The sequence below is a fragment of the Eptesicus fuscus genome, chromosome 12 (genome assembly GCF_027574615.1).
Source record: "Eptesicus fuscus isolate TK198812 chromosome 12, DD_ASM_mEF_20220401, whole genome shotgun sequence".
Lineage (NCBI taxonomy): Eukaryota > Metazoa > Chordata > Mammalia > Chiroptera > Vespertilionidae > Eptesicus > Eptesicus fuscus.
Genome location: NC_072484.1, coordinates 68,500,668 through 68,528,504, shown reverse-complemented (window position 1 = coordinate 68,528,504; position 27,837 = coordinate 68,500,668). Strand labels below are relative to the sequence as shown.

The window sequence follows — 27,837 nt, the reverse complement described above, 5'->3', positions numbered from 1 at the left end:
TGTGTCCAGCCTAGGGGTGGGCTAGTGAGCTACATCTGGGTCCTGTTGTCCCTTGGGTATTCTCCAACTGGAACAGGACACGTAAGACCAAGAACTGGAAAACAAACAAACAATACAAAACCAAAAAAGACCAAGGATCCACTGGCAAGAAGGATTAAGTTGGAACGTCCCCCGCCCCCACTTGATATAGGCACAGCCTTCCACTTCTGGGTTTTGGTTCTTCGTTGGAGCTGTGTTGGGTTCTTGTAAGTTTACTGTTAAACACTGTCCCCGGTAGGGCCTTGCAGCTTGGTCTAATGGTGGTGACTTCTGTAGCCCCCTCGTGTCCTGCGGTCTCTTATTTCGCTGTGTGCTGCCAATGAACCATTTAGCTGACCTTCTCACACCATCCCTGCTGACCTACCCCTCCCGGACATCTCACAGGCCAGTCACTTGAAATATTCTGGAAAACCAGTATGTTCATTTCCGTAAGGGACAGCGTGAATCCTCTGTTTCCCATGCCGTCTTGAAACTTCTTGAACTCATCTCTATCTCCTATCCAAACCAGCATGAGATGTGTTACGTCAGATTTCTGCTTGACAGCCTGCGGGAAAAGGACTTGGAAAGTGGTGTCATCCACAATCTGGCCACACCCCGGGAAAGAAGTGACTTGTTTTCACATTTCAAGTGACTTGAATCTCTCTCATAACTTCGGTGTTCCTGAGCACATGCTGATACCCCGCTGGATGAAAGACAGTGCCACTAGGGTTGGTGTAGGCCCCATGGGCGTGTAACACGGCTCAGCTCCCGCTGCTCTGGGGCCCACTCTTGCACCTTCTGTTCATCAGTGAGGTCAAGGGATTCACGTTGTTTTCCCTGATCTGCTGCGTGCAGTTCCAGGAGATGTTGAAATGTGTGGTCAGTACCAGGGCTCCTCTTTCCATTGGGTGAAGTCGCTGTTTTCGAGTCTCCCATCGTTGAGTCCAAGTCATTGAATACTGCACATGAACAGTCCTTGAAACGTGTGGGTCAGTCATTACTAGCCCGAGGAGAGAGTTCCTGAATAAGCTCACGGGCAACATGAGTAAGATCCTTGTCCCCACGGAGACATTTCTGAAATTTTTGCTCTCCTCATCGTCTAGAAGGTCAAAATCAGTGACAGCATCCAGTAAGGCCTGAATTAACCCCTTCCAGGATTTCCGGGCTGGAACCTAAGGTGCAGCCACAGCGCTCCTGTTCCAATCACCAGCACAAGTTCCTGAGGCTTCTGACTTTTTAAGCTTGGAGACAGCGTCCTGGGCTTTTTTTTTTTGGGGGGGGGGGGGAGGGGGGAGGGAGAGGGGAGCATCACTGAAGATTCACAAATGTTATCAGAGGCTTGGCTCCCTGTAAATGCCATGGAGTTTTGTATCTGCTCCAAAAGCTGCCACCGCTCTAACTCCGTTCATGTATTTTTTAAGTGGATGGTTGTAAGTATCAAATTGCTAGGGTATTAATTAACTGGATAGATTTTAAAGAGTTATGTAACCATGTATTTTTAAGTGTATGACTTCACAATGTGTCAGAAATTACAACCTTTGTAACTTTGTCAACTTTTGATGAAAAAGGTTAGCTGTCAACGAAAAAGTGTGCCAGGAAGTACATCCATTTTCAATAATCATTTAGAGAGTACACTAGCAAAAAAGATCGAAGACTCCTAGTTGAGTTAGTTACTGGAAGCTCTTCTATAAAACTTTGCCAACCCCCTGAAATTAGAAGAATTAACTTCCCCTTCTCCAAGTTCTGAGAATCTCTCTGAAGGTGTGCAGTACGTTTGAATACAGCTGGTTTCGGCCTTGTGGGGTTTTTAACCTGTGCTGCTTGGACTGGGGGCAAAGGGAACATGGATGGTCACTACTTTTGGAGAGTATGTCTCTGTGTAAATTTTTCTAGGGCAAGAAACTTCAGATTCTCTCTTTAGATCCACAACAAGGTCATGACCTCCAAAGAGTTAAAAACAATTTGACCAGACCCTGAGGCCCTTTACAAAGTTCTAATGGGTTCTTCTTTGTCTGCCAGAAAACAAAATGCAGTAGTCAAAGTTTTGTAAAACTGAAGTCCCCAAGTGTCTGTCTGAGACTGAAGTAATAAACAAACAAAAAAACACACAAGAAAAACAAAAAACCATCCAACAAAACAAACAAAACCCACACAGGTTTTAGGGTAAGAAGTTCTTGATTAAAATCCTGGTTCCATCACCTACTTAAAGAAGACCGAGACGAAGATGGAGACAAAGGAGGAGGAGGAGGAGGAGAAATAAATAATAAGTAAATAAATCCTTGACATTTAGAGGAAAGTTTGAGAGTAACTTTTCTCCTCAGTAAAATGGGGTTAAAAGACCTAGTTCTTGGGGGTAATTAGGAGGATGGAATAAAGTGATGGCCAGGTCCATAGTACATGCCCTCATGTTGGTTCCCTCACCCCTTTCTTATTTTCTACACCTGAGATGGAGTGAGTCTGGGGGTTCTTCACCCAGCTTCCTTTCAGGCAAAGAAGTAATGTAAGGAGTCGATAGGCACCCACCTCACACAGCTCAAAAAAGGAGCTGAAATCCAGCCATCACGGGTGAAGCTGCCCCTCCCCCTTGCCCAGGCCGCTCAGGCAGAGCTGACTGAAGCTGGGTGCATAACTGGAGCATCCAGAGACACCAAAGCCAAGTGGCTACAGCTCAAATGCCTCCTCCTCTTGGAAGCCTTCTTCAATCCCTCACTCTGTCTAGCTCTCATCTCTCTTTCCCCTGAGACCTCTGGTACTCTATCTGTCCCTGTCCTTGAGCAGACATTCCTTTCTCTCTAAGTCACAGAAGTTAAGGGCATAGGCTTCAGGGTCAGAGAGACCTGGGCTGTAATCCTGGCTGTGTAGCCTGGGGCAGGACACCTGACCTCTCTGTGCCTCAGTTTCCTCATTTGTAACTTGGGAATCATTATAGTTGTTCTATCGTGATCATGGAGAGTATGGTGCTTAACACAGTACCTAGCATGTAAATGTTATCCGTTTTTATGATCCCAGAGGTCTCCTCTGTGTCTGGAGTCATCCCCCTCCCCAACAACTCCTCACACAATGCAAATAACAGTGGTCATGTCACTATTTTCAGAACAGCTGAGAGAGTGGGTGTGGGGCTCTTTCCCAGAAGGCACCAACCCTCCACAGCCTTCCTCAACATGCAAATCCTGCTCCAGCTCCAGACAATGAGCTTCCAGAGGCCATGGAATGTCCAGCCACTGCCTTGCATAACTACAGAAACTGGGAAGGACCCTCCCAGACCTTTCAACCTAAGAGACAGGCAAACCGATTGTAAGATAGGCAAACCAAGGCCCACACAATGAGTCAGCATCCATCTAAGGTATTTTAAAGAATTCTAAAAATAACCCTCACCCCCTCCAATCACTCTTTCTCCTTGTTTTTTTTTTTCTTTTCTTTTCTTTATTTTTTGTTATAACACTTTCCTTACTTGACAGCACGTATTTATTCTTTTACTTATGTATCATCTGTTTCCCCACCAGATGTAACTCCATGAAAGCAGGGACACCGTATTGTTCACAGATGTATCCCTGGTGCTTTGCTCAAGTAAGTGTTGGCTGTATAGGTAACTAGATGAATGCCATTTGGATGTTTGTCCTTAGAGGCAAGCATAGAAATACATTCCTTTGGTCATTTATCCAATAAACTTTTGGTGAACATCTATGTAAGAGACCTTTTGAAAAATGTTGATGAATGAGATATCATCCTTGCTCTTAAGCAGTTTCCTTATTAGTGAACAATAGGTCCCAGTGGGCTGGCAACTTTATGCGTAACTTCTCTGTGTGAAAGCAGCTCTTGCAATTGTAAGGAACCATGTCTCAGAACTCTTTAAGAAAAAAGGGGATCAGAAGGATATAGGAGGGCTAAAGACTAAAACAGAAAAGACATCAAGAACTAAGATGATTCCAGGGGCTGGCTGACTTCTCTCCATCTTTTGAAGCCTGTGTGGTCTTTATTTAAGAGTGTCTCTTTTTTCCTGGATGTGTGCCTCTGACTCTTTGGCTCTCTCTTCTCATCTGAATTTGGGGGACAGCCAGTCTGATTGTCCTTCATTGTCTCCTAGAGTGAGAGCTTTCAGGTCAGACCAGTTCTTGGATTACTAGTTGGCCTAGAGGGTGAACATCACCTAGCTTCTAACATACCCTGAGCAGAAGGTACGTTTAGTTAACAGGGAGTGTTGAACACCATCTTTCCTCTGAGCCTGTGAAGTGGGTAGTATTTCTCTTTTACAGATGAGAAAACAGGCTCAGAGAGGAGAAATGACAGCAAACCTTGTAACAAAGCTGACCTGCAAACCAATGATTGACAAATATATGCTCTTGCTGTTTGCTACTGAGATTTGGGCGGGGGGAGGGGGGAGTTCTTTGTTATGCAGCAACAGCTGACTAATATATGATTCAAATCCAGTTTCTTTTGTTCTCCACATGTCCCACTGAGCTTATGGGTCTGATTCCTGTTCTCCCCACAGAAACATTTTTGACGTGTCCTCAGAGGAGAAGAGAGGAAGGTTCTGGAAAAGAGGTTGAAAGATTTGTCCCTGAGAACCACCCGCATACTAAGCTCTTGCTTTCCCTGCATCCCACTCTGACAGCTAGAGAAAGGCATAGATAATAACAATTCTAGCCGAAACCGGTTTGGCTCAGTGGATAGAGCATTGGCCTGTGGACTGAAAGGTCCCAGGTTCAATTCCGGTCATGGGCATGTACCTTGTTTGCAGGCACATCCCCAGTAGGGGGTATGCAGGAGGCAGCTGATCGATGTTTCTCTCTCATGGATGTTTCTAACTCTCTATCCCTCTCCCTTCCTCTCTGTAAAAAATCAATAAAATATATAAATTTTTTTAAAAAACAATTGACAGAGTTCTTCAAAGAGGTTTCATCTAGGCTATTATTGCATTTGCACACCCAGACAGTTCCAGAGAGTAGCCAGGGCTGATTTTATTACAACCAGTGTATAGTATAGTTGAGGAAACTAAAGCTCAGAGGGTGAAGTGAGTTGTCTGGGTTACAAATCTTCATCTAAACTCAGATCCCTTGGTTTCCAGCCCAGGACGCTTTCCACAAACTCCCTGTTGCCTCTGAGTCTTGATAGAGACCATCATTCATCTGAGCACTTTTATGTGGTAGCATAGGACCATGTGATTCAGATGCCACAGCGAGTACAGCTAGAGTACAGAGCAGGACACTTTGAACCTCAGCTCATCATTGCACTTTTAAAAAATATATATATATATTATTGTTTTTTTACAGAGAGGAAAGGAGAGGGATAGAGAGTTAGAAACATCGATCAGATACCTCCCGAACACCCCACCACCACCACCACCAGGGATGTGCCCATAACCAAGGTACATGCCCTTGACCGGAATTGAACCTGGGACCCTTCAGTCTGTAGGCTGATGCTCTATCCACTGAGCCAAACCGGCTAGGGCTCATCATCGCACTTTAGTAATCACTCATTGAGCCTTCCCTTTCCTTCCAACTTTCTTTGCTCTTTTTTAAAAATATATTTTAGCCAAAACCGGTTTGGCTCAGTGGATAGAGCGTTGGCCTGCGGACTGAAAGGGTCCCGGGTTCGATTCCGGTCAAGGGCATGTACCTTGGTTGCGGGCACATCCCCAATAGGGGGTGTGCAAGAGGCAGCTGATTGATGTTTCTCTCTCATCGATGTTTCTAACTCTCTATCTCTCTCCCTTCCTCTCTGTAAAAAATCAATAAAATATATTTTTAAAAAAAATATATATATTTTTAATTGATTTCAGAGGGGAAGGGAGAGGAAGAGAGATAGAAACATTGATGATGAGACAGAATCATTGATCCGCTGCCTCCTGCATGCCCCACACTAGGGGATAAGCCAGAAACTCGGGAATGTGCCCTGACTGGGAATTGAACCATGACCTCCTGGTTCATGGGTCGATGCTAAACCGCTGAGCCATGCCAGCCCGGGCATTTCTTTGTTCTTTTGAGGTCCTTTCCCCCAGCCTCCATCCAACATCTGGTTAAGGTGGAGAGAGTGTATTTTCCAGATGCCACAGAACTCAGAATGTGCTCTTTGAAGACAGCAAGTGTTGTTGGTGCAACAGAAAGGTAACAGGGTAAGGAAGTAAAGCACCTCGGTTGAAGCCTGGCTAGCCATTTGATTTATGACACATCTTGGCTTTATATTTTCTCCTCCTATAAATGAGGATTATCATGTGATGACAAACGCTCTGTCTCCTTTGCCTGCCACATCCTTTCCCTGACTAACTTCACTCATCTTTCAGGTTTACCTCCTCACAGAGACCTTCCCCTGAGGTCAAATTGTGTTCCTGCCCAAATTCTTTTTTTTTTTTTTTTTTAATCCTTACTTGAGGATATTTTTTTCCATTGATTTTGAGAGAGAGTGGAAGGGAAGGGGAGAGAGAGAGAAACATCGATGTGAGAGAGACACATTGATTGGTTGCCTCCACCAGAGCCAGGGATCAAGCCTGCAACCAAGGTACATGCCCTTGATTGGAATTGAACCCAGGACCCTTCAGTCCGCAGGCTGATGTTCTATCCACTGAGCCTGACCAGCTAGGGCCCACATTCTTTTATATTACTTCCTGCATAACACTCACTGCCATTTATACTTACACAATTATTTGTTTTCTTGCTTTACTGTGTGTCTCCTCTGCTAGATCAGAAGCTGCTTGAGGGGAGGGGCTGTGTCTGCTTCTATACTGAGACTAGCATAGTGCCGGCTACCTAGTGAGCACTCAAAAAATATTTGTTGGGCCCTGGCTGGTGTGGTTCGGTTGGCTGAGCATCCTCCTGTGCACTGAGAGGTCACCGGTTCCATCACAGGTTAGGGCACATGCCCAGGTTTCGGGTCCAATCCCCAGAAGGGGTGCATGCTGGAGGCAACCAATCAGTGTTTCTCTCTCTCTCCCTCCCTCTCCCTTCCTCTCTTTTAAAACATATTTTTAAAAATATTTGTTGGATGAGTGAATGAAGCTGTCCCCCTCTTTCCACCCCTCCCACCTACTCCCGCCCCCACTCCCCTTTCTCATCTCCCAGGGGGTGTGGTAAGATGATAATGAACTGTAAGCTGGAAATTCTTGGGCGAGGGTTGATGGCTGGAACCTCCACTCCTTCCTTTGTTCACTAAGTTCATGTGACACGGGCCTCCTTGCTATCTCTCCAATATGCCAATCTCACTCCTGCCTCAGAGGAACTGCGTTCCCTCTATCTGGAATGCTCTACCCAGATAATCAGTTGGCTCCATCCTTCACTTCAATCAGATCTCTACTTAAAATGGGAAGTCTTTCCTGACTGCCATTTCTGAACTAATTCCTTATCATCTTTGTTCTCTATTCCTTCCTCCCCCATTTTCCGTCATAGCATTTTTCACTACTTGATGTTGAATTTTATCATTTGGTTGACTTGTTTATTGTCCGTCTCTTCCCTGATAACATAAACTCTATGAAGTCAGAGTTTTTATCTTTCTTCACTTTATTTATGTATATCTGTATCACCCAGACCAGTTCCTGGTAAATGCCAATGAATATAAAATGAATGATTGAATGAATGAATGATAATGAAGAGAAGGTGAAGAACACAGCTTTTCTTCTTAAAGGTCAGAGCAAGGAATAATTTCTAGTTAGGATCAAGACCAACTACACCCAGCTGTGAACTAAGTGAGCCTCAGTTTCCTCATCTATTAAGTGGGGATATTGTATCCACAATTCACAGGCTTGTTTTAGAAATTAAATAAAGATTAAATGAGCAGATATAAATGTCTAGCACACAGTAGGTGCTCAGCAAATACTCCTCCTCAAACATGGAGCCACACACAGCCCTTAAGAAAGTCTAGGTAACAAAGGATTCTCAGTCTGGGGGAGAAAACAGGCAGCCGATGAAGTCTCTCTCTCCAATTTCACTTCTGAGAGGAACGCGCTGGCCAGAGCCCAGGATGGTCACTGATGCAGAGGACAAGGAGCCAAACGCTGGCCTCCCGCATAGTTTCCAAAAAGCGTGAGCGCGGGGTTGTATAACCTGTCCCTGCGGCACCCATCTCCACGGACGTGTTTTCACCAAACGTTCTTTGAAAGGGATCGTGTGAGCTGGGCTGTAAGGTAGCCTAGGGGAGGGAAAAGGAAGAAAGGTAGGGAGCTGGAGACCCTTGGGGGTGGGGTGGGATTAACGAGAGGGTACCACATTTACTGAGCTCCTACTACGTGCCAGGCACTGGGCTCATTCTGATAGCTACCTAGATCTTTGCCATAAATCTGAGAGATCAGGTATTGCCACTCCCACATTCCAAGAGAAGAAAAAGAACAATAATTAATATCGCTAACATTTACATAATGCTGACTGTGTATCAGGCAGTGAGATAAGCTCACATTTGACCCTCAGGGCAGCCCATGACATGGGTACTATTCTGATCCTCATTTTATGAGGAAACTGAGACTCAGAGCGGTGAAGTAACTCCCCCAAGGTCATCCAGCAAGACAGTAGTAGAGCCAGGATTCAAATACAAGCAGGGTTCCAAAGCCCTTAGACCTGTATGAGGACACTTCCCAGGGGATTTGTGGGGGTGGATCTGGAATGTGACCCCAGCAGCAGTTGTCCTCACTTGCCCATAGTGGGGCCCAGTGTGGGAGTGACATACGTGACGTCACCAAGTGATCAGAGGCTCTCCCCGGGGACAGTTTGTCCCAGCTTGTGGCTGTTTGTCATTCTGCCTCTGACCTCAAGTTTAAAATTTCATTCATAAGTTTGGAATCACGAACTTGGCTGCGAGAGAAGGGCCCTTGGAGATCAGCTATTCTAGTCCAACCCCCTCATATTACAGATGGAAAAAAAACCCTGAGGTCCAAAGAGAGGCACACACATAGCAAGGTCACAGGGCAATTTTCTGTTAGAAGGAGGAGTTGGTTTGAAGTCAATTACAGATAATCTTGTTCTGTAATTACCAAATATAGCTGAACCTCTGAATCACTTGGGGAGCTCTTTAGATTTACAGATCTCTGCACTCTGCTTCTGAAGATTCAGACTTAGCTGGAATCTGCTATATGATATGTTCCTTAGGTGGTTCAGATGGAACAGGGCCATGGGCTGCCTTTGCAAGTTGAGTCCAATACCCTTCTTTCGTTTTATAGTTTGGTATTCTAAGAACCAGCACAGGACTTGCCTAAGGTCACATGACAAGTCAGTGTAGTCCTAGCTCAGGCTTTGTGGTCTGAACCCAAAGCTCATTCTTCTTCTCCAGCTGCCTGTAGTCAAATTCTTAAAATGGACCAAGGAGGCTGGCCAAGGGAGTTTACTGCGGTTTTCCCCAGCGATTGGTTTCCGTGTTGCACCTGAATAAAAACACAGGAGGGTGCCCATTGCTAGGGCCAGGAATGGTGAGAATTCCAGAGCTGGCATCCTTCACGGAAAAGGAAACTGCAGTGGGCTGTCCTGCTGGCCCTTGGGGGTTTCCCAGAAACAAAATTCCAGGCTCTACGGATACCAGCCCCAGCTATCCAGCCTGCCTCAGCTTTGGGCATTTTCCATTTCAGAAGAATGTGCAGGGAGAGCCTTCCTTCTGTGGGAGGAGAGGGGGTGGACAGGGTCCAGCTGTGACGTCAGGCGACACACCTCAGGAAGAGCCACACGTTCCAGCACCTGGCAGGAAGAAGCTGCTGCTTTCAGGAACTAAGTTAAACCTCTCAAGCACTTTTCCTGAGCCTCTCCTCCCATCACCCTTACTCCCTTACCCAGAGATACTGAGCTGAGGGCTTCACTGGTCCTTTTCCACTTCTCACTACTCCACCACTCATGTCAGTTAGCTTTCCCTTCCTTCCTTCCTTCCTTCTTTCCTTTCCTTTCCTTTCCTTTCCTTTCCTTTCCTTTCCTTTCCTTTCCTTTCCTTTCCTTTCCTTTCCTTTCCTTTCCTTTCCTTTTTCTTTTTCTTCCTTCCTTCCTTCCTTCCTTCCTTCCTTCCTTCCTTCCTTCTTTCCTTCCTTCCTCTCTCTCTCTCTCTCTCTCTCTCTCTCTCTCTCTCTCTCTCTCTCTTCTTCTGGAAACGTATCTTGGTGTTTGGAGTCAGATGTCATGGGTTTGAACCCTATGACAGCTTCCTATGAGCTTCTGACCTAGGTAGAGTCACCCCCTCTCTGAGCCTCAGTTTTTACTTTTCTAAAGTAGGATAATATCTATCTTCTTGGATTGTGAGGATGAAACAAGATCATGTAGGTACTTAAAAAGATGTTTTCTCAGAAACACTAGATCCTGTAATTAGGGGCCAGAAGGATTTGACTATATGCAGGGTGTGCAAAAGTGGGTTTACAGTTGTGAGTACACTAAACACAGTTTATTCTTTATTATTTTATTTATTACTCTTATTAACCTACTTGTGCCCCACCCCTGAATTTCCAGTGAAACAGTTTTACTTGACGCATAAAAGCATACGTGTTTCTATCGCATAGGAGGGGGTGGCATGAGGATCCTGGTTTCTAAGATGGTTCTGTCTATCTTAGACACAGCTTCTTGGTAAATGAATTAGAAAGGGAGCAAGATATAGCCTGGAAAGCAGACCATTACGGTTGCTGGGAAGCTATAAAGGATGGGAAGATCTTATTCAAATTAGTGTACATTTAATAGAGCTCAAGGATGAAGAGCATGGTGTAAGCAGTGATGCTGGCATCTCTTTCCACAGCAAAGACTCACCCCCAGATGGAGGCAGCAGGACGGACTTGGCAATTTTTTTAAAATATATTTTATTGATTTTTTACAGAGAGGAAGGGAGAGGGACAGAGAGCTAGAAACATCCAACCAGCTGCCTCCTGCACACCCCCGACCGGGGATGTGCCCACAACCAATGTACGTGCCCTTGACCGGAATCGAACCTGGGACCTTTCAGTCCACATACTGATTCTCTATCCACTGAGCCAAACCGGTTTCGGCCGGACTTGGCAATTTTGACTGTAGCAACATATTGGGGCTCCTCTGTTCTCTCTCTCTGGATTTCTAGTTCAGTCACCCCTTTCCCTGAAGAGGAAAGGCAGGGTCTAGGTCATGGGCACTGCTCCTTGTTCAATGAAGCTGGCCAGGTTTATGTCCCATTCTGGCAAGCCTGCACACTCATGGGTGTTCAGGGTGATGTGGACCTTGTTGTACACATTAAACCATTCGGATGGTGGTCCAGTTTCTCAGCCTGCAGGGCCACTCTTGTGATGAAGCCAAAAGCCCTGTTGAAGGTTTTGAAATGGAACTGCTTGAAGATGACATCTCGGCTTTCTGCCCTCTCAGCACTAAGCCTGTGTGCTCTGCCAGCCAACGGGGTGAGCAGCAGGTGGCGATAGAGAGGGTGAGCGCAGGGCCAGGTGCACCCACCCCTGTATTTTTATTGAACCCAATTGAGGCACCTAAGAGGTTGGTTGAGCTGGAAAGTCCCTCAGAAATCTCTGGGCCTTCATAACTTACAAACTGGAGTCTAAGTGAACTGTTTACAGTAGTTCCAAATGATAAAGGGAAATCACATACTTTCTCTTGATAAAGTCTCAAGTTTCTTTACTTTTGTCTGGACTTGTATCACCCAAGGTGATAATATGGTTATCACATGCTGTTCAGAAGTTCTGATTGGTAGTTACATGGGTCTTTGGTACTTTTCTTAAATGGGAAAATAATTAGCAGAGGGTAGATTAAGTGTTGGAAAACATTAATGTCTAACTCCCCATTCCATAAACAGGGAAGCTAAGGTTAAAGAAGGAAGTGGCTTGCTAGTCATGCAGCTCCTACCGCTGGTTCGGAAACTCAGGGTGCCTTCCTGGAACCAGTTACTGCCCTTCTTTTCATGGGGGAGGGGCTATTATCAATGAAGTTGAGGGGTTTTGTTCTGCTGGTGCAGGAATAAAGTGACTCATCAGTTTGCTGTTGCCCTTTCTCTGTTCTTGACTCATTCAGCAAATATTTACTGACTGTCCACACTATTTGGGCTCAGAAGAGAAGCCTGAGAGAAAACAGTCATGGCGGCAAGCAGTCAGGATCTGCTCCCAGGACCTTCAGGACTTCTGAACCTGTTTTTTTTTTGTGTGTGTGTGTGTGTATAAATATCTATATATATAAATATATATATATGGATACAAGATAAAACACCCACTACTCTGCCTTCTAATTAAGCTTTGTCTGAGGGCAGGGACTCTCTTGTAGTATGAGTCCAAACCTTACTGGAACCAAGTGTTGTGGGGTCGAACCCTGGAGTCAAAACTAAGACCACCGGAGGCTGCTGATTGATTAAAAAATGCAGGCAAGGATTTATTGAACTGGCCAGGACGGCCGCGAGAGCACCACACGCAGGTGGCCACACTCACGACCACACCGTTCCAGATGTAGGCAGTCCTTTTAAAGGCCTAAACCACAAAATTTTTCCTTTGTCCTAAATTCTAAATTCTAAATGCTGGGAACAGCCCACAGGGGGTTCCCAGCCACATCCTGCTGGACATTGGAATGTGGCCCTATCTTGCGAAAGCAATAGTACAGAAGCAGAACTAAGCAATTAATAATCTCTAAAGGTTATCTACAGTTTCTGCTCCTGGAGCTACTGAGTCAGTGGGGATCAATCTCCTGTAGTCCTGGGCCACAGGCACAGGAAAATTACCTTTGTGCGTTTCCAGGTCTCAGTCTGGAAGCTGAGGTCACTACCCTATTGTTTAAGCAAGTAAGTGCGTGCAGAAGCCAGAAGAGCAGGGTTAAAATTCAAACAGCAGTTTTTACCTAAGTATGGTTGCTACCATACTTCACCAAGTAGGTATAAAATCAACGCTGTGGTGTTGGCAACACCTGAATTCGAATCCCGAGGGCCACTCACTCACGTCTTTGACACAGACAGCGGCATGTCGCTTTCCTTCACTGACTCTCAGGTCAATCATCTGTGGAACGCGAACAATGGCAAAACCGTCGGTGGGAGAGCTCGTAGTTTCATTAAAAACATCCCAGACTTTAAGGGAAAGAAAATACTGGAAATCTTTGCTAAAGAGAGTCAACATTTCCTCGCCCTTGACTACCCCTCTTCCTGCTCCCCTAGTTGCTCTCTTTTTCTTCAAAATTCCCCTCTAGAGGGCACGCAAGCTCTACGATTCTCCTGCCTCACTTCCGACCGCCGGCACGCTTCACTTGACGCATGCGCACACCCTCGCTGCCCTGCTCAGCCGAGGCCTGCACCCACCACGCCTGCGCAGCCGCAGTCCCGCCCCTCCGCCGCTGTCCCCGGAAACGCTTCCTTCCCACGCAGCCGCCGCAGCAGCTCGGGTCGCTGGAGTTTTGCCTCTCTAGGCTGGTAGGGCCTCTCCTCCATGGTCCTGTCTGTCAGGACTGTTTCGGGGGTCGGCCGGTGAGGCAGGCTGGGCCGCGCTCGGACCTTTGGATCCTCGAGTCGGTCACCGGTGAGTGAACCCCGAGGGAGCTTGAGTGTGGGTGGGGCCCGGGCAGCCGGACGGGCAGGGTTTCCCCTCACTCTGGGAATGGGTCTGTCCGTCCCCCCCCGCCCCCACTCCCGGAATGGGCTCGCCTCCTCCGTCCCAGCCCCTCCTCCCGGGCTGGGTGGTGTTGCCATGGTAACGGCCGGCTGGCTGAGGCTCGGCGTGTGTCCTGGCAGGTGCCGGGGCGTCCTGGAGCCCATGGCGAGGCCGCTCTGACTCAGACCCCCGGCGGAGGCCGACCCCTGCGGGCAGGCATGGCAGGCCAGTTCCGCAGCTACGTGTGGGACCCGGTGCTGATCCTGTCGCAGATCGTCCTCATGCAGAACGTCTATTACGGCTCCCTGGGCCTGTGGCTGGCGCTGGTGGACTGGCTGTTGCGCGGCAGCCCCTCGCTGGACCAGATGTTCGACGCCGAGGTAGGGTCCTCAGACCAGCGCGGTGGTGCCTCGGCCTCACGGAGTGAGAGCTTTGGGGTCCGACACTACTGGGCTGTAGACCTGGCTGGGCCACCTTCCAGCTTTGAGGCCCTGGGCAAGGTCTCACCTTACTGAGCCTTTGCTGCCCCATCTGTAAAATGGAATGGCGAATGGCAGATAGCAGAGGCTGATTTAGTACAAAGGAAAGGGGCTGGGTGTTATAACAAACAGGCCAGCGTCCTAGGCAACCGGATACACCTCCTTTCTGACACTCTTGACTTCACTTCCCTGAGCCCCAAAATTCTCAGATGCCAAACTGGGGAGCGGGGGACGGGTAACAGTATTCCAGGAGATGTAATGGAAACTGCCTGGACTTTGAAGTCAGGCGTCCGTTTAAGTTCCACTTACTAACTAGTATGACCTGGGGCAAGTATCATCATATTTCTGAACCTCACTTTTTCTGTTCGCAAAGTGATGAGACCAGTAGCAGAGAGGCCGTGGACTGCAGTACAAAGAGCCTGCATTTTTTATTCAAAAAAGCTAGGTATTCAATCTCGGCCCAAACATACTAGCTCTGGGACTTTGGGCAAGTTTTTTCACCTTTCTGAGCCTGTTTCCTTTTCTGGAAACCAGACAGAATAATCCTCAGCAAAATATTATGAGGCCCAAAGGGGCTTAGGGATATGGAAGTACTTTATGACATGTAATGGGGGCCCAGAAGGTATTTGCACCTGAGAGGCAGCTGTGGTGTATCGTAATGAGCCCTGTTCTTGGAGCCCTGAGATCTGGGACGGATTTCCTACTCCTGTTGCTTATTCTCTGGGTAGCCCTTGAGTAAGTTTTATTCAAAAAGAGGTAAGAAGAACAACAAAAATAATAGCTTTGTGAGGTTGTTGTGTGGATATGAGATTATGGATTTCAAAGGCCTTTGTAGGCTGAAAGGGTTGTGCAGGTGTTTGGTCATCAGTAGTATTTCACCAAGAGTGGTGGAGGTTACACCCCCACAGGTGCCTAGGTAGTCCCCTCTTAGGAGCCTCTGTCCTCCTGAGCAGGGCATGTGGGAATCCGAGGCTTTGTTGAAGAGCCATCTCTTGCACATACAACCTGAATTCTAGACCAGGGGTGGGCAAACCTTTTTTTAAAGGATGAGCTAGTAAAGATTTTAAGTCACAACTTCCCAACTCTGCCATTGTCGCTCAAAAGCTGCCTTAGACAATACTAAGTGAGTAAGTGTGGCTGTGTTTCAGTGAAACTATTTACCAAAAGAGGGGCCTGGCCCTGGGGCCATAGTTTGCTGAACCCTGTTCTAGACCTTGCTCTTGGCTGTTTACCTACTATATCACTTTAGGCAAGTTACTTAACTTCTCTGAGCTTTTATTCCTCCTTTGTAAGATGAGAGTTAATAACACCTTCCTGGCTGCTGTGAGGGTTCAAATGAGATGCCATGATGGATGTTTGTGAGAGCACCTTGTGGAAATAGGCTGCCATACAGATTAAGGGGCATATTGTCATCTGTGCTCTGGGGTGAGTTCCTTAGGATGAGGTACTGGAGCCTGGGGCTCTCACGTCACTTCTTTAGCATGTTTCCATTTGTGATTCCCCCTCAGATCCTGGGTTTTTCCACCCCTTCAGGCCGGCTCTCCATGATGTCCTTCATCCTCAACGCCCTCACCTGGTGAGTATCACCAGTTTTGCTGTCCAGCTTTTGGGGTCTTAGCACTGGAACTAACTTCCTACATTTGGACATGAGACAGGTTGGCATTTGTTCCTGGGGAGTGGACTAGAGTGGGTGGCAGAGGCCAATTCTGGGACTGGCTCCATCACAGGGCTCCTTTCATCTCTGTGTGGACTTAGCCGGAAAGTTCTATGTCACTCTGTGCATGCTGCCTGTGGGACACCTTCTGTCTCAGATCACTTCCTTGATGTGGAATGAGGTGAGGAAAGGAGCAGATTGGGAGTCAGGAGACTGGGTTCTATTCTTGGTCCCTGTGACACTGACCATGTTACTTCCCTCCTCTCTGGGCCTCGGGCTCCTCATCTGTACACTGAGGGGTTTCACTGGTAAGGTCTAATGTCACTCCAGACCACTGCCTTTCTCTTGAGAGGCAGGTTAACATAGTGATTAAGATCTCAGGCTCTGGAAGCAGACTCACTTGGCATTGAACCTCAGCTTTCCCACTAGTCTAGTGACTGTAGACAAGTTAATCTGTCTAAGCCTCAGTTTTGTCATTAGTAAAATTAGGCTAATAATATTACTCATTTAATAGTTATAAGGATTAAATGAGCTAATTCATGGAAGTACTTAGAACAGTACCTTGCACATTACTACTCTTGATCTTACCCTGGGGGTTGGAAACTGGTGGGTTGACTCCAATTTGGCTTCCAGATATGTTGTTTGGCTTACACAGTTGTCAGTACATGCATGGTGTTTAGAACATTTTCCCACTTAGTTAAAAGGATATATTAAAAAATCCAGATTTCTGGCTTCTCTTGAAAAATGAGAGGATTGATGCTGATTTACCCATGCTGTGAGTAGCGCTTGTTCCCACTTTAGATGGAATGTGTATGCTTCAGGGTATTACAGTGCTCACCAATTCCTGCGATTCCCCTGAGTGACAGTTGCCATTTATCATCAACCTCGTCTTTTGCTGTTCTTCTACCCAGCCTGACTCACTCTCAGCATTACCTGCCAGGTTCCTCTAGCATTTAATAATGTAATCCTTGCTTCACCTTACCTCGCTTGCTTCTGATCTCTATGCTGTCATCCTGATTGTCCCCACTCCCCAAATAACCTAAGGCCAGGACAACCCAGTGACAACTCACTGCTGTCCTCTCCCCACAGTGCCCTGGGCTTGCTGTACTTCATCCGGCGAGGGAAGCAGTGTCTGGATTTCACTGTCACTGTCCATTTCTTTCACCTCCTGGGCTGCTGGTTCTACAGCTCCCGTTTCCCCTCGGCGCTGACCTGGTGGCTGGTCCAAGCCGTGTGCATTGCGCTCATGGCTGTCATCGGGGAGTACCTGTGCATGCGGACGGAGCTCAAGGAGATCCCCCTCAACTCAGCCCCTAAATCCAATGTCTAGAAATGGGTCCTTTGGACACCCTGCTGGGCAGTTGGCCCCCCAACACATTGGGCTGCTCAGACCCTCCAGATGAGGTCCAGCCCAGGTCGAGAGGAACCCTGGAAATGTGAAGTCTGTTGGTGTGGGAGAGATAGTGAGGCCCTGTCAAGAAGGCAGGTAGCAGCCAGGATCACAGCTGCAAGATTGGCCTCCGTCTGCTGAAGCCTTGGTATCTGGGAGGTCAGCAAAGGGATCTGAACTTGGGATCTGGGAGGTCAGCAAGGGGACCTCTTTCAGGGTAATAACAGAATTGGAACCATGTCACTCTTGAGCCATCAAACCTGTCACCAGCCTGTTATTTAAAAAAAAAAATCAAGGATATCTGATTGGAGCATACCACTCTTCTAGTCATCTGTCTTGTCTCCTTGGGACAGTGTTATCTTTGTCACGTTGTTGCAGCTGTTTTGTTTGGAGAAACACTTGATGTCTGGATTCATAACCCCAGAAAAAGATGTAGGTTCAAAGTATTAGGCTGCTATCAGGGAGAGGACAGCAGATGGAGGCAATCAAGCACAAGGAAAATGCACAACCTGTGTTCTGCTGTGCACGTGTGTGTGCACCCATGAATCCATGACTAACTTTCCGTTTTCTCTACTGGGTACCCCCCTGCTGCCAGCTTTCAACATAGCAGGCCTTAGGACCTAGAGAAGAGTCCCAGCATCGCTCTCAACCTAACCCTCCTGACGTATTTGGAATTCTTCAGTGAGAGGGGTATGATGGGTGCCCAGAGATAGGAAGCCCAACCTTCCAGCTTGACCTGTACTGACAGGGCTGAGGGAGATAGGAATTTGCTGTTAAGATTTTTCTTGGGAGTGGAGTGTCCTCTGTGAGGGGCTGCAGCTGTCCCTCCTATGTACGTAATACAGCTTTTCCCCACGGTTCTGCCTGTACTTACTTGGTAATGCCATGGTTGGGACTGTGAGAGGAGCAGCATAGCTGGGCAAGGGAGCTGTATGGAAAGAATGATCAGTTCACCTTCTCCTTTGCTGGACCCAGATTGTTCCTCCATTTGGTTAAAATACTAAGTGCAGGGAACTCCTATGTCCCACCCCCTCCACCTGCAGGCTCCTCTGCTACACCTTGGGTGAACTGCCATGACTCCCAGGACTCCTTTCTCATTTGCTGGTGATTTCTGAACATGTCCAGTGGAACACACTGGTCTAGACCCACTTCTGCATTGAAACCATTGGTGTTCCTCTTTGGATCCTCTGAAGTCTGCCCAAGAGAGCCGTCAGTTTTCAGATTTTAGTGTTAGGGCTACACAGGTGAGTTTTGCCCCCAGAGGAGGGCATTGAGGCAGACAAGATGAAGGTTTAAGAGAGAATGTGCCTGGGCAGAGGCTGGGAAAGTGCAAGAGTGAGCACCTCCCTAACTCAGGGTGCTCTGGCTAAGCTGGAAGGAGGCAACCTGGTAATAGTATTCAAATCCTGGCTACAAGGTCCAGGAGGCAAGGCCAGCTGAGATGACTTCCCTAGGTTGGTGGGTTTCCTTCCAGACACCACAGACTCTAAAGGCAAGTGACTAACGTTAGGAAAGGCATCGCACATTCATGTGGCTGCCATCTCCTCTGGTCACCTGTGGTGGTCTCTTCAGCTGTGATGGCACACTTCTGGGGGGTTTCCTTCGAGAGCTTGTGCCGTTCTGCATATTTCCTGTGATGGGAAATCTCTGCCCCTTGAGTGTTAATTTGATTTTTGGATAAGATATGTGACCTCAATGAGATTTATTTTTCCAGAGAGAATTGGGCAATGGCAGTGATGTCATTTTAGTAATAAAAAACGTCTATTGAGTTCTTAATAGATGTACAACAGTGGGCTAAGTGTTTTACATCTTCCTGCTCATTTAGTCTTCACAACAACTTCCTGAAATAGAAAATATCTTCTGTATTTTACAGATAAGGAAACTGTAAGGAATTTGCCAAAGGTTACAGGTCAGGAGCTGGCAGAGCCAGGATTTGGGCTCCAGTAGTGACATTAATAAACTCATTCTGAAGACTTTAATAGTTAAAGGCTGTATAAATTCTTATTGGTTAAATAATCTATCACCTTATAATCATACCTCCACACCCTACTGTACTATTTTCTGTTTTGTTTTTAAATATATTTTTATTGATTTCAGAGAGGAAGGGAGGAGAGAGAGATAGAAATTGATAGGCTGCCTCCTACACACCCCACACTGGGGATCGAGCCCGAAACCCAGGCATGTGCCCTGACCTGGAATCAAACTATGACCTCCTGATTCATAGGTTGACACTCAACCACTGAGCCACACCACCCGGGCCCTATTGTACTGTATTAAATACTAAGAATGTATAGTGCTTTGTAAACATTACTAGCTTTCTAAGAAAAACTGATATACATTTAAAAAACACACACACATATACATTAAATACGGCCACAGATTTCCAAGTAAACAGAATGTAGGAAATGTTTTTCTTTCCAAGGATAAAGGAAAGTTGTATCCACCCCACCACTGAGTTGTTGTATCTTGACTTTCTAGGGTCTGAAATCTGGACCTCCTTTTATCCTACCCACTACCTCCGTGGTCGGCAAACTGCGGCTCACGAGCCACATGCGGCTCTTTAGCCCCTTGAGTGTGGCTCTTCCACAAAATACCATGGCCTGGGCGAGTCTATTTTGAAGAAGTGGCGTTGGAAGAAGTTTAAGTTTAAAAAATTTGGCTCTCAAAAGAAATGTCAGTCATTGTACTGTTGATATTTGGCTCTGTTGACTAATGAGTTTGCCAACCACTGCACTACCTAAACTCGGGTCATTTGGAAAGAAGTGGAGACTAATGAGTAGCAGGTGGTCAGAATAGTTTATAACCCACGAGAAGGATGGGAAAGGAGGAAGAGATGGTGCCTCTGAGGGTGCCTCTAACTTTTAGTTCTAGGCACCTGTCCAGATCAGAGCCAAATGGGCCAGGTGGCAGTCAGTAGGCAGCAGGGGTGGGTGGGAAGCTCCTGGTCCCCATGAGTCCTCTGGAGTGCACAGCTCCAATAGGCGCCCTGGAAGCAGTTTCTTAGACCGTAGACTTTCCTCAGTGACTCAGATCAGGCAGCTTCCTTCTGGCAGTCACAGAAGGCAGTCAGTGTGCAGTGAGGAACTCCTGCCCAACGACCACAGAGCCTTAGGAACTGGGGGGTCGGGGAGGGCAGATTCAAGGCACAAGAGCGGCTTCTCTGTGGAGAGGGACTTAAAAGCCACTGTGGTGCTTGAGGTTTTCTGTAGGAAATTAGTGAAGGGTGGTGCAAACAGCATTGACAGCATTGAGATGAGGGGGTAGATGGAGATGAGGGTTTCAGTCCCTGCCCTGGGCAAGTCAAAATTCTAGGGGTCTAGTGGAAGACTTTAGAGAGCTGTAATGCATTGCAGAGTTAAGTCTTAGAGCCCCATTATTAGCTGTGAGACTGTGGATAAGCTACTTAACCTTTCCCTACCTTAGTTTCTTCATTTGTCAGCCGAGGATAATAGTACTTCCCTGGTGGTTGTGAGGATTCACCGAGTCTCGTGTAAAACACTCAGCACTGGGCCTGGCACTTATAGGAAGTGGTCCATAAGTCTGTTATAAGTTTTGTCCCTCCCTGCCCCCAGTTGTACAGAGAACACACCTTTCTTCTGAGCCAGCAAGTATTGAGCTCCTGTGTGCCGTGCACTGCAGTGACACATGTACTCTCACTTAATGAGAGAGAGAGGCACCGTTATTTTCCTCATTTTGCAGACAACTTGAAGATAAGGAGTAAATTGAGAGTAACAGCTAGGCCTGTCTGCTTCTAAAGCTTCATATTTTCATGTTCCAGTTATGTTTGAGTGGTACATGGTTCAGCTAGGGAGAGGGAGGTCTCGGGAATCCAGATGCCACCTTAGCAAAAGGTTGTGAATGTGAACGTAGGATTGGCTTTTTAACAAGCTACTGGTTTCCTTTAGTGAGCAGTGCGGCAGCTGCTCATTAAATGAGAAACAGGGCCAGTACTGGCCTTGGGGCTTTATTATGGTGCAAGGCCAGGGAGAAGGCATGGAAAAAAGGCCAAACATTTGTTCAATACCCCACAAGCTGGCCTTGACTGCATCAAGCCTGATTTGCTCAAAGCCCTCTGGAATGGATATTAGTATTCCTATTTAATAGACAGATGAAATAGCCTCAGAGAGGTCATGTGACTTGTTAAAAGTCACCCAAACACTTTAATCCTCCTCCTTGTCTATTAACTGTTAGGGAGCCATTTCTGGGGTGGCTTCTGATCCCAAATCAGGATCTGAGCCCGGAAGAGAAGCCTCAGATTGAAGTGGTTAAACAAAGGGATGGTGTAGTGGGGTGACCCCCAGTTGTGGGATTGTGGCAGGGCAGGTTGCCTGAGGACCACGTGCTAGTGCAGGTGGGGATAAGGCTGGAAAAGGTGCACCTGCTAGGAGTCACACAGGAGGCCTGCATCCTTGTTCCTCCGGGTGCCCTGGGCACATTAGAGCCCAGCCTGGGCACACAGGCTCCTGTCTACTTCATGGCATCCCCTGTGGGCAGCTCTGGCTCCCTTGGGGCAAAGCCAAAGCTGCCAATCTTTTCGGGCCCCCAGTTGGGGTTCCCTGGTTAGGCTCCCACAAAGGATAGTGCAGGTCCCCTCCTTGCCCTCCCCCTGTTTTTGGTTGGGAGCACACTGTCCTGACCAGTGGCCTGCTGAGAACGCAAGACAGAAGTTCACAGACGGTGGCATGAATGAATGGAAAGTGTTGGGGAGGAAAGATGGAGTAGAAGGTTGTTTTCGAAGATTGATGACGTCCAGCAAGGGAACCAAAATGGAGACTCAGGGATTAGGCTGGATTGCAAGCTGAGTGGGAAGACAACTCCAACTGAGGTTACTGGGGAGTGCTTGCACAGAAGTTGTGGGGGTTAGATAGGGAGTGGGGGATGCATGGTAGATAGGGGAGCGCTGTGGCAGGAAGACAGCCTGCCGCCTTACCCAGGCAGAGCCCTGCAGAGCAGAGCAGAGCAGCCAGTGCAGGGTGCCCAGGCTGTCCCACTGCCCCCAGGGAAATGCGTTCCATTTCCGGCTGGTTGCTCAGTCATGGTGCTGAATACCAGTGGGGTGAAGGATTGCGAGTGGGAAGGTTCAAGGGGAGCCCCCCTCATCCTTTCCCCTCTCTCCCAATCTGGGGACCCCTCTCCATAACTGTCCTGGCTCCTGAGGGTGGGGTGGGGAGTGGGTCAGGGATTGCTCTGCTGCTTTCCTTGAGGCATCTGTTCAGCGCATCCTGCCTCTAGGGCAGTGATGGCGAACCTATGACACGCATGTCAGCACTGACACACGTAGCCATTTCTGATGACACGCGGCCGCTGTGGCGGCCGCATGCCGAGGATAAAATATTTGCTGCTCCTGAGGATGAAACACTTGCGAAATAATGTCTTTTCCTCAAAGTGACACACTACCCGAGTTATGCTCAGTTTTTTGGCGAAGTTTGACACACCAAGCTCAAAAGGTTGCCCATCACTGCTCTAGGGGAAGGATAGGGAGGATTGTAGTCTTAGAGAAAGCCTGGGCTTTCCTCTTCCCAACTGCATGCTTAGTGCCCTATAGCTTCTACTGACAGAGGGTGACTCCCACTGGATGGATGGACCAGGGCTTGGGGTTGGATGATGTATGGTGCCAGGTCATATGGGGGCAGTAGGAACACAGTGCCAGGTTCCCACCTGACTCAGTGCTTTCCATGATCTGTGACTCAGGTGGGGCCCAGTGACACCCATTTATTGACATCTGCGCTGTGATAATCAGGGCGCAAGCATGTGCGTGACGGCTGTTTCCTTTCTTCTGAAAAGGGAATGGGGAGCAGCTAGGACACTGAGATCAGAAATCTTGCTCCACCTCTCCTAGCGGTGTGAGCCTGGGCAAGTACTTGCCTTCTCAGCACCGTGGTCTCCTTCTCTCCTGGGCTTGCAGGGCCATTGTGAGGCATCTGGCACCCAGGGGACACCCGAAAGCACCCAGGAAATTTCCCCTTTCTGTGACTTCATAGAGTACTGCCACACAGTTCGGTGAGGTGGGGAGGGGTGCAGCTCTCTGGCTGCTTTGTTCCTGGCTCTAGACTGACTTTAGGGGCCTGGGAAGGGGGTGGAACAAGCCTGAGAGTGATACACACTCACCCCCCACCTCTGCGGAGGGCCTCTTTCCTCCAGCCTTTCCAGCCCCAGGCAAACAGGCAGGGCCAGCGAAGTAGTCTTCAGTGCCATATGGGAAATTTTATTTGTATACTCTCGAATTTTCCCGTCCAACCCTCCCATTCAGATGATTGTACGATTTCCATCCTCTGCTCACAATCTGGCTCCCATCCGCGGTCTACACTACCTGCAAGCGAGATGTCGGTGTTAGGAGCTAAGAAGGCCTCTAGGAGGCGCTGCTGTCCAGCGAGAGGGCTTAGGGACTGGACACTGCAACGTTTGGCAGGTTGGAGATGTGGGTTTTGTGAAGGGAAAGCTTCCCTTTCCACTGGACTCCCAAGCCCATCACCCCCTTCCTTTCTTGGGACCTGATTCTCTCTTGGAGGGACTGGAGTCTTTTCTTTTTCATGCTAAAGAACTTTTTCAGAGAACATCTTTTTTGAAACATGAATTAATAAAACAAATGGAGAGTTCATTTGGTCTGAGTGTGGCAGAGCCCTACTTGACCACATCACCTTCCCCCACATTTAGGAATTCCTAACGTGCTTACTCAGACTTCTGTGAGATTCCGAGTCATAGCAGTTGTGGCCCCTCCTGAGGCCTCCAGGCAGTGGGAAGGCCTACCTCAGAACTCACACTCCCAGGATGTGCCTTCCTTCCCTAGAACTCACACTCCCAGGATGTGCCTCTCCTTCCCTTGGATCCTGAGAGGCTCCAGCCTAGCCACTAGGCTGGTGTGTGGTCTTGGTCAATGGTTTGCCCCTCTCTGAGCTTCCCTTTCTAGTCATAAAGGTGGGGCCTCCCAGCACTGCCAGCAACAGCCCCCAAGATTGTATTCTGAGGCCTCTGTTTCTGGGGCCCAGTTCTGGGCCTGGCTTGAGGCCTGCATCTCACCCTGGCCTGGCAGTGACGTCATCACACCCTGTATGGATGGCACATCGGCAGTTCAAGTGATGCAGAGCAGAAGCGGGTGCAGCAGCGCTTGACTAAGCGCATGGTGGATGGTCTGCACATCACCCGGGGTCCTGGAAGGTGGATTCGCCTGGGCAGCCCCTCAAACCAGTTCCACTGGTCAGCTACTTCCAGCTGCTCCATGTCCCCTTGGTGGGTCTTCAGGAAGATGACTCCAGGGTCTCCAGTGGGTAGTTGCCTCCCCCAGGCTCCAGGGCAAGTGATCAGGCCATGACCCCTCGATGTCTTTGGGATCTCAGGCTCCACCTGTTCTTCTCCCTCTGGTACTGCTGCACGTGACTCCTGGACCTTTTTCTTCTCCGGCACCCTCAGCTGGGACTTCAACTCCTTAGGCTTCCCTAAGTTCTTGGACTTCAGTTTCTTCTTGGAGCACTTAGCCTCTTGGAGTCCATTATTCTGGCCCATTTTAGTGCACACGGTGTTGTTCCTGGCAAGGAGAGGAACAGCAGTCAGCAGAGCAGGACTAAGGCCAGGTCCTCTTGCCTGCCCCCGAGGCAGCTGCTGTGCAGCCAGCTCAGGGGAGCCTGTGAAGAAAGCTAGGGAGGGCCTGGAAAGGAACTTCTCTACCACCTGGGGGCAGGGGATGTGGAACCTATTGGCAGCAGGGATGTGAGAGGTTGGGAAGGCAAAAGGCGAGGACTAATAGGTAGGGCGCCTGGGAATATTGATGGTCTGCATCAGCCACTAGATTAGGCTTCTGCCTGTCTGGATTTCACTTGATGGGGTGAACTAGTCCAATGTGTTGTTTTGTTTTCAGATTGTGTTCCAAGAAACCCGAGGGTTCTGAGGAATTCCTCCTGTAGCCCCCAGTGGTCGGGTAAATGCAGGAGACCTTCCCTCACATGAACAACACAATTGGGGCTTGGGGACAGATTTTGAAGAGGTTCTGCTGCTTTAAAAGGGTGGGAAAACAATGGGACTAGATGACCCTGACCCTCCTGCTCAGTGTTTCCTGATTACCTGCATCTAGGAAGGCAACAGAGAGAGGAGCCCAGAGATGTGGAGTTATCCAGAGGTATTAAATGCTGGCAGCGATGTGTCTGTCATAGATCGGGTCCCCTGCAAAGTGGCAGCACCGTCCTGAGTGTGTGAGGAGGGGCGAGGCCTTGGGCTCAAGATAATGACAGTGCTGATGATGATAATGGCCAGTGTTGGTTGAGTGCCCACTATGTGTGAGGCCTGCGCAGTGGGAGGCAGTGAAGCAGCAGAGTGGCTTGGAGAGCACAGGCTTTTGGGACACAAGCTGGGATCAAATTTGTTTCTGCCTCTTACCATCTATGTGATTTGAGGCAAGAAATGTAACCTCTCAGAACCTTAGTTTCCTCACCTTAACAGTGGGATAATTTTGTCTACCTATAGAACTGTTGTGAAGAATAAACTAAATGGGAAAATGCTTGTAAAGTACTTAGCATAGTACCTGGCACTTACCAGATGACTAAAAAATGTAAGATTTCTTAATATTCTGATGCATCTGATGAGGAAACAGCCCCAGCAGGATGTCTAGTCTACAGGTGAATGTCGGGGTTGTGTTGACCTGAGAGGGAGAGCAGGAGGGGTGCCCATCGTGCTCAGTACCCAAGGTGGTAGTTAGTCCCATAATTGCATGATTATGACCATGGTTATGATCACAGCTCTGATAATAGACAAGAATGGCTTCAAATCCTAGCTCTGCCACTTACCAGGTCAGATAACTGGGACAGTCGCTTCATCTCCTGATCCTCAGCTTTTTATTAGTAAAATAGAGGTCATAAATACCTTCCTCCCAGAGCCTTTGTGAAAATTGGTTTTTCTAAATTCCTTAGCACAATGTCTGTTCCTAGCAAAGATAGCTGTTGGGTCCATGTGGGGCCGTGGGTGGACTGAGCTCACCTGGAGGAGATCAGGAGGACCTTCGGAACGTTGAGCAGTGAATTCCAACACCTTCTGGCCAGGCTATATAGTTCTTGGATCCGAGGGTTTGAATTCTTGAGTAGCCTCAAGAGTGACAAGTTTTTTAACACCTGCCAGAGTTGAGAAACCAGAAAAACAGATGTTTCACTCCCCATCCAGACTTTGGCGACTCGTTCTGGTCACTTAACTATGACAACCAGCAGCAGTACTGCATGGGTGCCCAGGCTCTTCTCTGCTGGGACCAAAATGGGCCTCTTACCATTCTAAGTCGGTTCCGCTCAGTTAATTTGCTGATAGGCTGCTGTATCTTGTCATGTGGTTTCTCATCTTGCATCTGAGAGAGAGAGAGGGAACGCTAACACGGAAAAACCACCATCCCTAAATGCCTCCATTATACCTCTCCATTTGGCTCAGCATGATTTGACTAACCCCAGACTCAGAGTTTTGTCACCTCTGTTTGGGGGCAGAACTAGGGAGACCATTCTAACTCCTGACCTCCCTTCACCCCTCAGCGTTCCCTTTCCCTCCACCTGCCCTGGTGTGGTTGGACTCTTTGTAAGGACCCTTCTAGATCCAGTCCCTAGTCCAACCTTGAAAACCACACTATTCTGGGGCCTCTTCTTTGCTGATGGACTCATGCTGGGGCTGTGATGCCTCAAAGACGACAGATGGAGCAAGACTGGTACCAGGTACTGCCTGAGCCCTGCCCCTCTCAGTTCAGCCAGTACCCAGGCTGGGCATTAGGATGGTCGTGCTGCATCTCCCAGGGAGGGGAGCTGTGACATCACTGAAATGTGTGACAACAGGGCTGGGTCTCCAAGGAGTGTGTGTGGCAGGGGTGAGGGTGAGGAAGAAACTCTCACCTGCAGAGAAACCTGGTAGGTGACAGGCAGAGGCGTATATTGTTACCACCTTCCTGTGAGGTAAGAGAATTATTCCCTCTTTTTAAATGAAAAAGCCAAGGTTCAAAGAGGTTAAATAATTTACTCAATGTCATACAGTTGGATAAAGGTGGAGCTGGAAACCTAAGGTCTGACAGCCTACCCATGAAATCCGGGGTTCCCAACTATGCTCATCTATTCATTCATGTCACATGTGTTAATTGTACCCTGGCTACATGTCAGGTGTTTTAAGTACTGGAATAAAAGAAAATTCCTACCCTTAAGGAACTGACATTTCAGTAGAGGGCAAACAAAACAGCGTGTGTACCTGTAAATGTTCAATCATTGGCTCTCTAAAACAAAGTGTGTGTGTGTGTGTGTGTGGTGTGTGTGTGTGTGTGTGTGTGTGATAAATTTTACTGATAGACATCTACAATAATGAAATTTGACAATACTTTTTATTGTAAATTCCATATAGTCAGTTGATTCTTACAGTACACTTTTCTTGACTTATGCTTAACTCTTCTATCCATAATCAACCTATGGTTGTAATGGATGAACAAGTGTAGTTCCAACACGAATGTTGATATTTTCATTTACACTAGGAGTATGAAAAGTGAAAAAATGAAAGAACAATGATGTTGGAATTCTACCCAATCATTAATGACATGATCAACTTATTTGCTGTACTGGATTATAGTTTTCAAATACTGGAAGTATATTTTCTCATTTTGGGGTGTGTGTGTGTGTGTGTCTATTTCCATGTAACAGCTATAGACAGGACACATGTTTATATTGAATCTGCATTATCAACATTTCCATTACTTTCTTAAGGCTAGACCAGGGGTCGGGAAATTTCTTCTATAAAGGCCATATAGTTTCAACTGCTCAGCTCTGCTATTGTAATGTGAAAGCAGCCATAGATAATATGTAAATGAGTGGGCATAGCTGTG

General features: G+C 47.8%; 2 protein-coding genes and 1 pseudogene across 5 annotated transcripts in view; 1 reads left to right on the top strand and 2 right to left on the bottom strand.

Annotated features, from left to right (window-relative positions):
* Positions 1-293: 293 nt before the first annotated feature.
* LOC103304161 (protein FAM118B-like) lies at positions 294-9,820 on the bottom strand (annotated as a pseudogene).
* Positions 9,821-13,224: 3,404 nt separating this feature from the next.
* The window catches only part of SYS1 (SYS1 golgi trafficking protein), a 26,405-nt gene continuing 11,792 nt past the window's right edge, over positions 13,225-27,837 (top strand). The window contains exons 1-4 of one of the 4 annotated variants that reach the window (XM_054724498.1): positions 13,225-13,423; positions 13,636-13,875; positions 15,483-15,550; positions 23,269-23,616. In XM_054724498.1, the coding sequence (XP_054580473.1) occupies positions 13,714-13,875; positions 15,483-15,550; position 23,269 (231 nt within the window). In that variant the 5' untranslated portion in view covers positions 13,225-13,423; positions 13,636-13,713 and the 3' untranslated portion in view covers positions 23,270-23,616. Of the gene's footprint in view, positions 13,424-13,635; positions 13,876-15,482; positions 15,551-16,717; positions 18,795-23,268; positions 23,617-27,837 lie in introns of those variants that run through there. The other 3 variants (XM_008158787.3, XM_054724497.1, XM_028137642.2) reach the window with 3 other exon arrangements.
* Positions 23,198-26,677, bottom strand: TP53TG5 (TP53 target 5). Its single transcript, XM_028137645.2, has 5 exons — positions 26,594-26,677; positions 26,263-26,337; positions 25,983-26,113; positions 24,036-24,540; positions 23,198-23,328 (listed from the first exon to the last, which is right to left on the bottom strand). The coding sequence occupies exons 1-4, from the start codon at positions 26,639-26,641 to the stop codon at positions 24,057-24,059; spliced, it is 738 nt and encodes a 245-aa protein (XP_027993446.2). The 5' UTR covers positions 26,642-26,677; the 3' UTR covers positions 23,198-23,328; positions 24,036-24,056.